The sequence below is a fragment of the Triturus cristatus genome, chromosome 8 (genome assembly GCF_964204655.1).
Source record: "Triturus cristatus chromosome 8, aTriCri1.1, whole genome shotgun sequence".
In the NCBI taxonomy this organism is placed as follows: Eukaryota; Metazoa; Chordata; class Amphibia; order Caudata; family Salamandridae; genus Triturus; species Triturus cristatus.
The window spans coordinates 1,418,830,441-1,418,843,989 of NC_140591.1; the positions used below are offsets into that span (position 1 = coordinate 1,418,830,441).

At 42.7% G+C, this 13,549-nt stretch overlaps 1 protein-coding gene across 1 annotated transcript in view; it reads left to right on the forward strand.

The window, feature by feature from the left end:
* ME3 (malic enzyme 3) overlaps positions 1-13,549 on the forward strand; it is a 473,564-nt gene that overhangs the window by 213,313 nt on the left and 246,702 nt on the right. Inside the window, exon 4 of the mRNA XM_085623151.1 lies at positions 5,591-5,740. Within this exon, the coding sequence (XP_085479277.1) occupies positions 5,591-5,740 (150 nt within the window). The remainder of the gene's footprint in view (positions 1-5,590; positions 5,741-13,549) is intronic.

A 13,549-nucleotide genomic window follows, 5' to 3' on the forward strand; every position in this document is an offset into this window, starting at 1 on the left:
GTAAACTCAGATTATGTATTGACTTGAGACATTTAAATGATAACATTTTGATTGATCAGTTTCTCTTACCTAAGATTAATGAAATGATCACAAAGTGTAAGGGGATGAATGTCTTTTCCACAATTGATTTATCTCAGGCTCACCATCAGATTCCGTTGGTAGATTCATGTAAGCATTTAACAGCTTTTATTTCTCACATAGGATGTTTCCAATACACTAGGATGCCTTTCGGACTAGCCTCTGCCGCTGCAGTATTCCAACGCTTAATGTTCAAGATATTTGGTCATTTAAAGTATGTGCTTATATTTCAAGACGACATTTTGATCATGGCCAAGGATAGTCAAGAGCATAAAGAAAGGTTATTTCTAGTATTGTCTTTGCTAAAGAAGTATGGTCTAACCATTGAACAGTCCAAGTGTAAGTTTGCTGCCAATACTGTAACTTATCTAGGCCATGAAATTAGCGCCTGTGGGATCCTCCCCAAGACCAAACTAGTTTCTGCAATAACCGATGCTCCCAGTCCAAAAAACAAAGAAGGTCAAATCCTTTTTGGGGTTGGTGGAGTTTTTTTCTAAGTTTGTAGAAATTTTTTCGAAAAGAACTTTCCATATTAGAGAACTCTTAAAGTCAAAGAATAATTTCACATGGTGCAGTCAGTGCCAAGAAGAGTTCAATGATTTAAAAAACGCAATCATTTCAGCACCTGCACTTCAAGGCTTTGATCCTCAGGGAAAAAACATAATCACCACAGATGCTAGTGGTACAGGTATAGGTGCTGTTTTCTCACAAGTGGATCATAGTGGTGTAGAATCCATTGTTGCATATGCTTCAAGATCTTTGTCTCCAGCTGAAACTAGGTACGCGGTGATTGAACGAGAAGCACTTGCTTGTGCTTGGGCATTAGAACATTTTCGAACTTTCATTTGGGGGAATGAAGTCACTGTCAAGTGCGATCACAAACCACTTGTCAAAGTTTAAAAAAATGTTGGCATGATAAATTTGTCCTCGAGGTTAGCTAGGATCTCAATGAGACTTTTAGACTTTGTGTACAATGTTGAATACCTCCCTGGAAGAAAAAATGCGGTTGCTGACTTTCTGTCGCGATTGCCTGTCCAAATGATTGAGAACCAGGAAGATCTCATGGACAGTGTACAAGTCACACTTCTGTGGGATCATGGTACGGATTCGTTTGGAAAAGATGAATGGGATCAGGCTCTATCCTCTGATGATTGTTTAAAGAAAGTTTTGGAATGTGTCACCAGTGGATGGGCCCCGTAAGTTAGATGGTTGTGACATTAAACCTTTTTGGGAAGTCAGAAGTGAGTTGTCTAGTTCATAGGGAATCCTAATGAGAGGTGATAAGGTCATTCCTCCTTTAGCGTTGAGAGATAAGATTCTCACTTTGTGCCATGAGGGACATTTGGGCATTTCAAAAACAAAGTGCATAGTGAAAAGTAGGTTCTGGTGGCCTGGTTTGGATATCTCTGTAGAGAGGTTAGTAAGAGATTGCAATCTTTGTTCCACTTCTGATAAGATCCTCAAAACCCTCAGACCTCCCATGAGTGATTTTTTTTATGCCCCAATGCACCTTGGGAGAGTGTTGCGGTAGATATCATGGGTCCTATTGGTAGTCCTGAAAAATATATCATCTCCATGATGGATGTGTTTTCAAAGTGGCCTGTGCTCAAGGTTATCAAAAAAATAGATACAGAGACTGTAATTTCATTCTTCGATGAAGTTTTTACATCAGAGGGTACTCCGGCTAATATTAGCAGTGACAATGGTGTACAGTTTACTTCAGGAACAATGACGCAATATTACTTCAGGAACAATGACCCAATATTTAGCGAAGTGCGGTATTGCACATAAAACCACTTCGTTGTATAATCCAAGTGGAAATGGCCTGGTTGAAAGGTATAACAGGGTTTTAAAAGGTGCAATTCAATTAGCATCTCAAAACAATGTTCCATGGGAAATTCAAGTCTTTAAAACGTTATGGGCATACAGAGTTGCCATTACTGATTCGACAACATTTTCTCCATTTGAGCTCATGAGGGGCAGGAAACCTAGGGGTAAGTGGTACCCGGGTCGGTTTAAAAATTCTGGAGAAGTGTTTTGGTCTTCTAGTGAGGTCAAGAAGAATCTAGCTATCAAACACGACAAGTATAAAAAATTCTATGACACTAAATAGTACCAAGGATGTCAAAATTTCGATTGGTCAATGGGTCAGAATTAGGAAACCTGGTTTTACGAAGAAAGGTGTTAGCAAATTCTTTCTGCCTCAGCGAATAGTTGCTTTAAGAAAAAATGCTGTTATCTTAGATGATGGCAAGTGTTGGAACTTGAAGAGCGTTGCATTATGCATTATTGCTTTAACTATGTTAAAGGTTCAATGGCTGCTCAATCCAGTGTGATGGTTGACTTAGAAGAGGTTACGTGTCAACCTCACACTGATGAGGAAACAGGTAGTCAACTTGTTTCGTCAGAAAGTGGGGACATCAATACTAGAGCAAAAAGAGTCATCAAACGTCCTGTTTCTTTGGAAGACTATGTATGTGATTAATTCTTCTGTTGTATATAAAGGAGGAGATGTGTAGTGTTGCATGTCTCGTTCTGTTTTGCCGCGTGCTGCTTTAGCGGGTCATCGCGAGGACAAAACAGAACGAGAACATGTTTACGATAAAATGGAATAAGCTCGTGGATACTCTCACGAGTACACAGCAGTTGGGGAACTGATGTTAGGTTTCAAAGCAGAGTGTACGTTGGCATTTGTAATTTGGTCTGAACTCCGGACAGGATGCATATGTCCGGTTGAGTAACAATAAATTATACTTCTACATTTCCTCGTTTAAGTGTATTCACTACAGGACCTCCCATTCCAGCCCACAGGTCTCTGCAGCGTGGCAGGGTTTACCAAACTAAAGGCTTAAATGGCAGGGTTGTGCTATTATCCTTTGAGTGTCGGGTGTAACTGTGATGTAAGATGGCGGGGCCCTGGCTGGTGGTGGCAATGCAGCATTTGTTGGTGCATCTGCTGCCCACGTGTGATGTTTACAGGCCTCCCCTTACAGCCAGTGGTTTAGGGAAATCGGTCCCTTCAATTTTTATTTTTTTTATTCATTTGATTTTTCATGAAGTTGTGTTCATGGTTACTGCAGTAACTGTTACAAACTTTGGAGCATGCGCACATGAATGGTATTGTTTCTGATCCTCTTCAGAGCGCCTGTTGTCAGTTACTCTGGGCTGACCGCGACCATTTGTTCGTATGAATTAGCTAGCAAGAGCTGGAGAGCGGCTGTGGGTTCACAGAAACAAAGTCCCATTCTCTATATCTTCTGTCTTTGTGGGAGAGGTGTGGCGCAGCGGCTGACTCTGGAGTGCGGGGCTCACGGTTTGATAACTGGCGGCAGCTCAGCTCAGCTCAGCATCACGTGACTCAAGGCAATAGCTCACTTAGTCTCCCCATGGCTTTCCAGCACGTGGATGACCGCAGGGATGATAAATTTGCCCTTCGCAAATCTGGAATTTTTATTATTGTCTCCCATGCATAGGCCATAGTAAACTTTAATTCACAAACTCAGTATTAAGACATTTTCAATATTATTAACAAGAAAATCATTATTACTCATTTATATTAAACAGCTGGCAATCATTAACAACGCCAATAAGCCATTAATTAAGCCAATAATCTCAAAGCCAATAATCCTGGCTGGGTTTGGGTGCATGTCAATTGTTGTATAGATGCAATAACATGAAGCTCAGATAAGAACCACAATACCGGTCGAACAGCATACTATGATAACCACAAACTTTTGGACCAGAAGGTTTTACATTGCCCGTGCAAGGGTAATGCAAAATCTAAGTGACATTTACGAAGCCACGCATGCATGGCAACCTTTTGCTTGGCTTGATAAATCTAGAGTAAGGTAATGCAGCACCAATTGCTACCTTGAGTTACTCTGCGGCACTGAGGCGTTTCATGGGTGAAGTGTGTGTTCCCTCGCATCCGTCCATGAATTTTGGAGCATTCCTAGATTTACCATTAGTGCCATTTCCCTTTCTGCACACTGCAGCACAGCAAGGTGGCTTACTGCGTGAAAGAATGATAAATATGGCCCGAGTGTGTAAGGATAGGCCGGGGCTAGACTGTGCAGACACTGCAGCTGACATCGGGCATGAAGAGGCTGAGGGTCCTTGCAACTGCAGAGTCGTTACTGGAGGTGCTTGGGCTGGCCATCGAGGCACTCGCAATTTGGAGCATGGATTTGTGCCTCACCCTTTTTAGTGTTGACCAGCCACCACTGTAAGAAGGTAAGGGGTTGTCTGACAGAAATCCTTCTTGCCCAAACTTGGTAGATTTGATTTTAAGACTGGAGGAGGCATGTGCTCTGATTTCAAGCAGACTCCTGCCTAGGCCTGGACATATACGCTGGGCCTCCACTCTATCTAGAGGGGGGTCCTTGGCAACAAGTAATAGATCTGTGTGAAACCTGTTTTGGTGCTTCTAGAACGTGGAGCTCAGCGCTGCCGATTTCCTCTTTACTGGGAACAAGCTTGAAGGGCCTGCCGAAGCTCTGCTTGCGTGTGCTGCTGCTGCCGAATGACTTGTCTGCGTGGAAACTCCCATCTATCCTAGGTCTGCGGACGTGAACATAGTGCTTAGAAGTCTTTTACTATGTGCCACTCATACTGTCCAATATATTGAGGCAAAATGAACATGTTGCTTCTTTACTACACAAAACACTCACGATCTACTCGGACATTCACACCTTTCTTGTGATGATTGTGTTGAGTTTTACCCATACTCAACCCTACACCACATCCTTTAATCTAAGCTGCGATTGCTCGTCTACAGCAACCCAGAGAGCGAAGAAGGCTTGGGAGGCCATTTTTCTCTCGAGTGCATAACTTGTGTCCTGGTTAGTGTTGAACACCATCAATCCCTCCTCAGAAAACGCTTGGTTTTACCTTTGACTCCAAGGTTTGAGGGGGAAAAAATCCTCTTTATTCATAGCAGAGGTCCACTCATGCAGCATCAAAGTATTTCACAATACAGGCATGGACATAAACACATTTTTAACTCTTTTCAATAAGATTAAGCAGTAAAAGGGGAACTCAAGAAACTCTCAAGCATGTGCCCAGGAAGGGAAGTCCGGTCAAGGTACCTACGACCTCTGGTGGATGTCAACTGTGCCTTTGTGTCAACATTGGGAAGAATATTCCTCTTTTGGGAAGTAACATTTGCCTCGTGTAGCCTGCTTTGTGTATTGTTTTTGAAAACCTTCTGTGCTTTAATGCATTTCAGTGGAAAGCTGGAACATGTATCGGTTTTTGATTTACAATACGCTTATGTTGTTAATCTTATTGTTTGATTGGCGTTGTTCTGACACCACTGGGACTAGTGTTAATGGTTTGTTGATTAAACATCAACCGAGCGTTACACAATTGAGCCCTGTGGTGTTATGACTTGTTCCTGTAAAATATGCTGCGATGACTTACACATGTTTAATTTCACTTAAACCCTTAATCAGCTGGATCATACTTGGGAGTTTCCAGCACTCCATAAATGTCATTTTCTTTTGTTTTTCAGATATATCATACTGATGACCCTCCAGGACAGAAACGAGAAGCTGTTCTACAGGGTGCTGACATCTGACATAGAGCGCTTCATGCCCATAGTCTACACGCCCACCGTCGGCCTGGCTTGTCAGCAGTACGGCCTGGCCTTCAGAAGGCCCCGGTAAGCCACACTAGCCTTTTACATCTCTGAATGTGCCTTTGTGTGCAGGACACTCCCTTCTTTCTGTGTGGCCAGGCCATAAAAGTATGTCTATGCTCCAAGCGAAGAACTACCCCCATGCTGCGTTCTTTGTATTGTTTTTTTGAAGCAAAGCTGGTGTTTTACTGTTTTTTTTTTTTTTGTTTTTTTTTGCTGAACACTTCTAACACAACGTTTTTGTTCTGAAATTCAGAAGAAATCACTTATCATCGCTTTCATCTTCTCTTTGCCTTCCTTTTATGATGACCCAGCTCTAGAAATTATATTGCCTTTGGAACAAAGGGATAGTTCCGTTTCAAGATTCACAGAAGCCGCCTTTCTTCCCGCCATTCAATGATATACACATTCAAATTCAGCATCACCTTTGTTTTTATGAATCTGAAATATTTTACTTCATGTTAGACTTCTTGCCACTGCTTTTGAACTACCCACTGTCTAGGACTCTTCACGGATAGGATTGTATTTACAGCACCACTACCGTTAGTTGCGACCAATTGCCTATTGGAAGCTATTTATTTAGGATTTATTTGGGATTGCATGCCCATCATTAGCTCAAATAATTTTTTTTAATGTGTTCAATCATCAATCAGGATTTATAAGGAGTTTGGCTAATCGCCCGATAGATTTTCCAGGTGCTTGCCGGTCCCAGAAGCTTATTTGAACAACCAGGTCTTGACGGCCATTCGAAATTCCAGAAGTGAGGTGATGGTCTGGAGGTGCGTGGGGAGGCTGTTCTAGGTCTTTGCTGCGATGTAGGAGAAGGAGCGTTTTCCACTTCTGCCTCGATAGATACGGGCAGTATGGGCAAGTGTAAGGGAGGAGGAGCATAGTCTTCCCGACGGTGATGGAAGTTCAGGCGGTGGTTAATGTACGCAGGTCCTTGGTTATGTAGAGCCTTATGATTGTGGGAAGTGTGTTGAATACATTTTGTTTGTTATATGTTTTTTCTCTCCCATAAATTCCTCCAAAGTGAGAAGAGTGAGGAGGCCGACTACCACAATCTAATTCATTTGATGACCAATTCATAGAAGTTGAGTAAGTCATATGGATGGCCCATCGTGACTATCCACCACTTTGTCCACCAAGAAGCCTGTCCATGTATAAGCAATGAGGCAACATAATCTTGCATAGCTTTGCTGTCCACCAGCTGCCAGTCATTGCCAGCCTTCATGCCAGGATCCACAGCACGTAGGCCCACCCTAGTAGAGAGTAAGGACTGCCAGATGCAAGAAAACCCTTTCACTCTGGCAAACACTAGTGCAGGCCGTGGAAAGCCAGAGAGTTGGAAACTTCACAATGCTGGCTGCAAGACAGGGCTCCCTTCCTCCAATAGGCAAAGTCACACCCTGCTCATCTTCAGAGAGACTCTTAAGACCCTTCTTCTTTTAACCACCTGCAGTAAAGTAAACTCAAAGGGAAAATGATTTTAGTCGCCCAGATGGGAGAATTCGCCTCTCCTGGCGTGAGGGGGAGATACTTTGCATTCACCTTTTTTATTCCTAGGCCATTTCTATTCACTACTGGTTCTTAATGTAGTTCCCTTCCTTTCTTCCTTCCAATCCACAGCTAGTTCTCTCACTCTTTTCCTTATCACAACTCTACTTTTGTTCTGCCCATTAGCACAGCATAATTCCTATCCCGCCCTCACAACTCTCATAGGTTCAGAATATTTTGTCATCCCTTTGCAAATTTGTAGAAGATGCGTAATGTTTAGTGATTTTCCTAATTTTCCATATCATTCAATCTCTTCACTCTCCGCTTTTATCAAACCTTTTTCTATGCTCTTCTGATTTTTCCTTTGATCTCACTCTACTCTCATTTTCATGTATGCCTTCAGCATAAGTAACTTCACTTATTGTCAATTTAATTCAGTTTTCTCTTTCTCAGAAATTCAAAAGGGGAATTACCTGGTACATCATGTTTCGTTGTTCAATAAGTCGTCAACATCAGATCAACCAACTCCACATACAGTTTTCAATTTGCCACCGCCATCTAAATCCTTACAATCGTATTTACTCATTCTACTAATACATTAAGACTTCATTATGTCCATAGTACAAAATTGTGCACCATTGTCCGACATTAGCTCCTCTGGATAATCCTCACTAATGACTACTTTTTCCATGGATCTGATTACCTTAAGAATAGACACCCCATTCCTGAACTCGGCCTGGAATCATTTCGAAAAATAATTCACTATTATCATTCTAAAACTACTTTGCGTTCATTTGGCACATCAGTTGGGCCCCTGCGATCTACTGCAACCTTAACCTATGGTTCCATCAGAATTTCCACAGGTTGCAATGGTTGACTATTTGATTTCTGATTCTTATCACTACTGCTACACATCATACACTAGCGCTGGAACCCATGTGTGTGGCTATTTGTGGTTCAAAGGAGTTTAAAGGCATTACCACACCAGGCTTAGATGTCACTGATAAAGACAGTCTCGTATTTTGCAGGATACAAAATTAGCTGGTCCAAATGTGGAACACTGCTACTTTCCCAAATAACTATCAAAGCATGCCTAGCTGATTTCCCCATGAGATGGATAGCCAAAGGCCTAAAAGATCAGGCTATTACACTCAGTCACGGCCTAGAACAGGGTCTCCAACGGGACGATCGCGAGCTACCGGTAGCTTGCCGACACCCTGCGAGTAGGTCAAGGCCCAAACATCCACTTTAGTGCACTTTGATGCCGTGTATTAAGTAAATGTGGCCTGTCGTTATTGTGTTTATTTTAGGCCTCTGACAGTGCTTGACCGCTCTCACTCAAACAAGCTGCGTACAACTGGCTGAATTAAACTTATATGGGGCGGGGCGTCGGGGGTGATGTCGGTGCCAAAATCCGGCATGCGCAGTATTAGACTGGAAACCGATTGGCCTGCCTTCTGCTGCCCCACAGTATGCATCCTCTGGGGCAGCAGCCGTGCCACCGGACCCTTGCAAGGCCCAGGAATTCATTTGGCTTGTTGTAGCTGCTGCATGCCACAGCACAGAGGGTGCAGAGCTCGGCACCTTGGGCCGAAGAGCACAGCCAGTGTTCGGACTAGAAACGACACCATAAGGTTCCTGGCGCTGGTTTGTGGTCAGCATGCAAGAGGTACTTTATTTAATAAAAAATATATATATATATCCATTTGAAACACTGTTTTATAGTTGAAATATGTGATAAATGTAACATGAAGAGGTACTCTATAAAAAAAAGAAGAGAAACGTTACATTAAATGAAAGTGGCATTTCACAGGGTTTTTTTTGTTTTAAATAAATAAAATACCTTTGGCAACTTCATTTTACATTTCTTTACAGCCCAAATAAACGTAAAATGAAGTTCCTGGCTCCGGTTTTTAAACTCCTTATTTTCTAGCACTGCGGTAAAGATGGGAAAGGCAACGCAAGTGCTCAGGGCGAATCTTGCATACAAGGGACTTCACTGGTAATCAAAGTGTGTGTCACTCCGTCCTCTAGTTCCAAAGTTCTGACGTCTGATGGGTCCGACGTAGCTACATTTTGTTTATTTAATTTAGGAGATTGCCTCTTTAACGACCCCCAGAAATTTCTGAAAAGCAAACCAGGGACGCTAGCTGTTCGTCACTAAAAACGGAAACCAGGATCTTTTTGGGGGGCGGGAGAAATGGACTACAGTACAATGTGGGCTGCAGTCCAGGTGGGGAAGTAGCAACTCTGTGGTACAATGTGCCCTGATCTGGGCGGCGGACTGTGTTTTAAAGAGCTCTGCAATTCGGATGTCGCGGTTTCAACACAGTGCCATAAAGTGCACCACAATCTGGCACTGTGTTATAATGTGGACCAAAGGCGCAGCAGAGTTGCAACAGTGTGCTATTGAGTGAACCGCCCGGGTGGTGGAGTTTATAACATGCACCTGTCGGTGGTTTGCCTAAAGCTCCTTCTAGGCAGGACTGCGCTAAGCTTTCTCTCTGGTCTCAAAGGGATTTGTTGCTGACCTCTGGCTGACAAGCTTCATATATCCTGCCATTGTGAGCCGCCTTAAACACCCTAGTCTCACCCAGATCACACCTTACAAGCTTTTCAAAACCAGAGTACCAGGAGCCGTTGATGGTTTTACTTCACTGTGACAACATGTCGGCGTGATCCCTTCTTTTTAAATTGCCTGTGTGTAGCATGTGCAGTCGTGAACAGTAGCAAATGCATTTGGTCAACAACAAACGGACTGCATCCAGGTGCGTGAATGCCAGTTGTAATGTTTACAGGACACAAAGCATGTTATGGACCTTGTTAGGATGACAGGCAAAGTAGGCCCGGCTGGAATTCAACCCTGTTCTTGTAGCTCTCCTGGCAGGACCCCAACTAATTGAAGTGTCCTACCAGCCTAGGGTGCCCTACGTTACACAGCGTTGTTTGCAACAGGAACATTATAGGCCTGGGGTGGATGTTGTACACTTAGCAGTGCGTGCGCACTGTGCAAGTCAATGAAGCTGTGCGTTGGAGGTCTCTGGGAACAATGCACTAGCTGCTTTGCCTTTAGTGGCTCATGAGGATTTTCGCTGATCAGAAGTAGCTCTCACTACAGAAAAGGTTGGCGACCCCGGGCTAGAACAAATGAACCCCAACAACCTACAACCAACCTCTTACGCCAGGCACAAGGAGTGACGTGGCCTGGTGGGAACACTTCAACGTATCCATTTGAGGCAAGGAGGACTTCATTAAAATGACATTAGCATTGCACTTCAACTATTTGTTTGCCATGATCACATTATTCATACTCGGAGACTCTTTGAAATGCATTGATAATGACATGTCCTTTATTTTGGTTGATGGGGGGGGGGGGGGGGTTAGGGGGGGGGAGAGCAAGCCACGATTAAAAGCGACCAAAATACAAACCCATACTGAAGCAGGTCGCTTGTTGCTATCGCACGAGGAGTTATTACCTGCCTCATTAATTGTCCTCGTTAGTATTACTTCCCTCAACAAGTGACTCCTCCAGTGTGGGTACACTGACACTGGGACAGTAGGTTGACCGGTACACACAGAGAACTGGATCCCAGATGCAAGTTTAAAACGATACCCAAAAGAGACCTCTTTGCTTAACAACTGCAACCATTTTCGTAAATTTCTGGATATTCATCCAAGAATATACTCTAATTCTAGCCTGAAATGTGCATTGTGAAAGGCACTTTGCATTAAGAAGCATGGGAGAGAACAGTCATAAGTAGAGGGGAACACCTCTTCACTCGGGAAGAGATTAAAACTCTTCGTGCTCAAGGAAGAATGTAGGCTAAATAGCTCGTGCCACCGGCAATATAGGCAAGTAACATCCTGTATATGATATAAGCAGGGTGCTAGTCTATTAATACCACTATCTTCACCGAGTGCGACAGACTTAAAAAAAATATATCCAGGCTCACCCAGAGCCGAAACGCGTCAGGCCCGAAGCGGGCAATAAAAATACTCAAGCACCATTCTGTGGTCCGTCTCTGTCTGTGCAGAAAAAGCTGAGGAGTGACAGAGTATACTCATGCATATATAGGCCAACTATAGGGGAGTTATTACCGATATTTATAACCTAATAATCAACCAGACTTGCTCCAACCCTACAAGTAAAAGTGCCAAGGTGCGCTGGGAATGAGGCGTGTGAAGTTTGTAGAATTCCGTGAAATGTCAGCCAATGTATGCATAATAGCGTAAAGGGAAATATTTTAAATGTTGCGAAATATTTTAGTACAAAATGCGCCATCAAGTCAATTTTACAGCTTGGGCGCATTTCACACTAAAACATAGTACAAAAAAAGCACTGCAAACAGCAGCTTATGTTCTGTTGTTCCTGTGCGTTTGCAGTAAATTTTATTAAATGACGTGTTTTCAGTAAATTTGTACTTTCGAATGACATGTAATCACACAAAGTAGAGCAATTTCAGGAATTATGCATACAAGTGTAATGTGACTTTCCTGAAATTACACAAATTGCACGGGCCTAATTTGGATTATCTATTGGGCGAAAAACATATGCCAGGCTATTGGCAATAGTGTTTGAATACATAGACTAAAATTCTCATACTTTAAGATGTTACCCGACTGGCATTGGCCCTCGTTTAGATTTTACACTGCAAGGTTGCTCCCACGCGACAGATGTTGGAAATGTGACTTCTGTTGTAGATAAGTGTACAATTTTAAATGCTTTATGGCTGTGACCCAAATTACATAAATTCTGGAGTGACATGCAGAAAAACATTCTAGAGACTTTGTCTTCAGTTTGCTCTGTCTGTCCCAGTTGCCATACTACATGATTTGGCAATTTTTCTAGGTTTAACCAAGCATAGCCGTAGATGGCTGGCAACACAACTAGACATGGCTAAGATATATGTTCTAAGACCCTGGAGGGCTACCTCTGAACTGACATTGACAGAATAGGTTTCAGAAATGTGTAAGATTGCGTCATGTGCGAGGTTGTTTTATACTGTGAATGACAGAATAAATGCCTTTGATTATATATGGAATTATTATCTTTAGTCATAGAGCACTCTCTTTATGCAGAGTAACCAGTCCTGCTGTGCTTCACAAGGTTACATTCTACCTTGCTTATTGGACCGGCCTGAAAGAAAGGAAAAGGGGGACAGAACAAAAGATAGGACAAACACATGGTTTGTTTTTGAAAATTGGTAAAACATTGTTCAGTATTAGCGAATTTCATAAATTTCACATCATATTTCCACATACACCATATTGTAAATCCGGTGATGAGCATGTGAAACGCATTAGTATCACCACCACAATATGTGGAAATCAATATGTGAACATGGGTACTTTTTGTTGAAATGCTAACAAGACAGTGCCATAGCGTGAATGTCCGAGGGGTTCTGGTATTTTTCACTAGGTCATGCTTTCTCTACCTTTTTATACCTTAAGTGCCCTTGTTGTACCCACACTCAGGTTGGACAATATATCACTTGTTTGGATAGTGAAGGCTTTTTGGTGAAATGTTTCCACACAAACCGATCCTTTTGACAATTGTCGAGTTAATCACTCACCCGATTTCCATTGGTCTAAGACATACGGGAATGTTACAGAGCATGTCGCTAGATCACGACCTGGAGGTTTAATAATGAACCAGAAGCGTTAAAGAGATCAGATATCTTCCCCTGGTAGATGCAAGGTGTGTCCTTAGTATTCTATACTCATTTGTATTGGCGTGGCGAATACCTCTCCACGTACCCCTGCTCTGTTTCCCGTGACGAGACGAGCCGGGCAGGCGGAAATATGCTTGTGGCAGTACTTCCTGTTTGAGTTAAGGAAGACTAGAACGCTGACTAAGGGGGCCATCTTGGGAGGGTTGGGGACAGACCAGCTCTTTAAGAAAAGTCATGGACAATCTAAGGATCTGGAATAGTAGTTCAAGGTGATTTGGGGATGAGACAGAAGTTGGTGAGCTGTTTTTCATCTGTTGAAGTAAATCAATAAATAAACCTTTGCGGTATGCAAGTAATCACCTGGATGTGTCTAAGGAAATCTCCTCCCTCCTTATAGATAATTTTGTATCAATGAGTGGTAATTCCAACATGGACCAGTGTCCCAAGGAACAGTATCAAAAGGAACCGTATAAAAGGGACAATGGGTCATTGGGAGTTGTATCATGTATGTGAATTTGTTTGTTGGGAAGTACCTCTTGAGACCTACTATATGTATTATACATGAAAACTAGTTCATTAGGAACTACAGCGTGAGACATACTAAACAATTGTGATCATTTAAAGGTCGTGGTGAGTGATCACCTATTCAGCTCACCCCACGGGA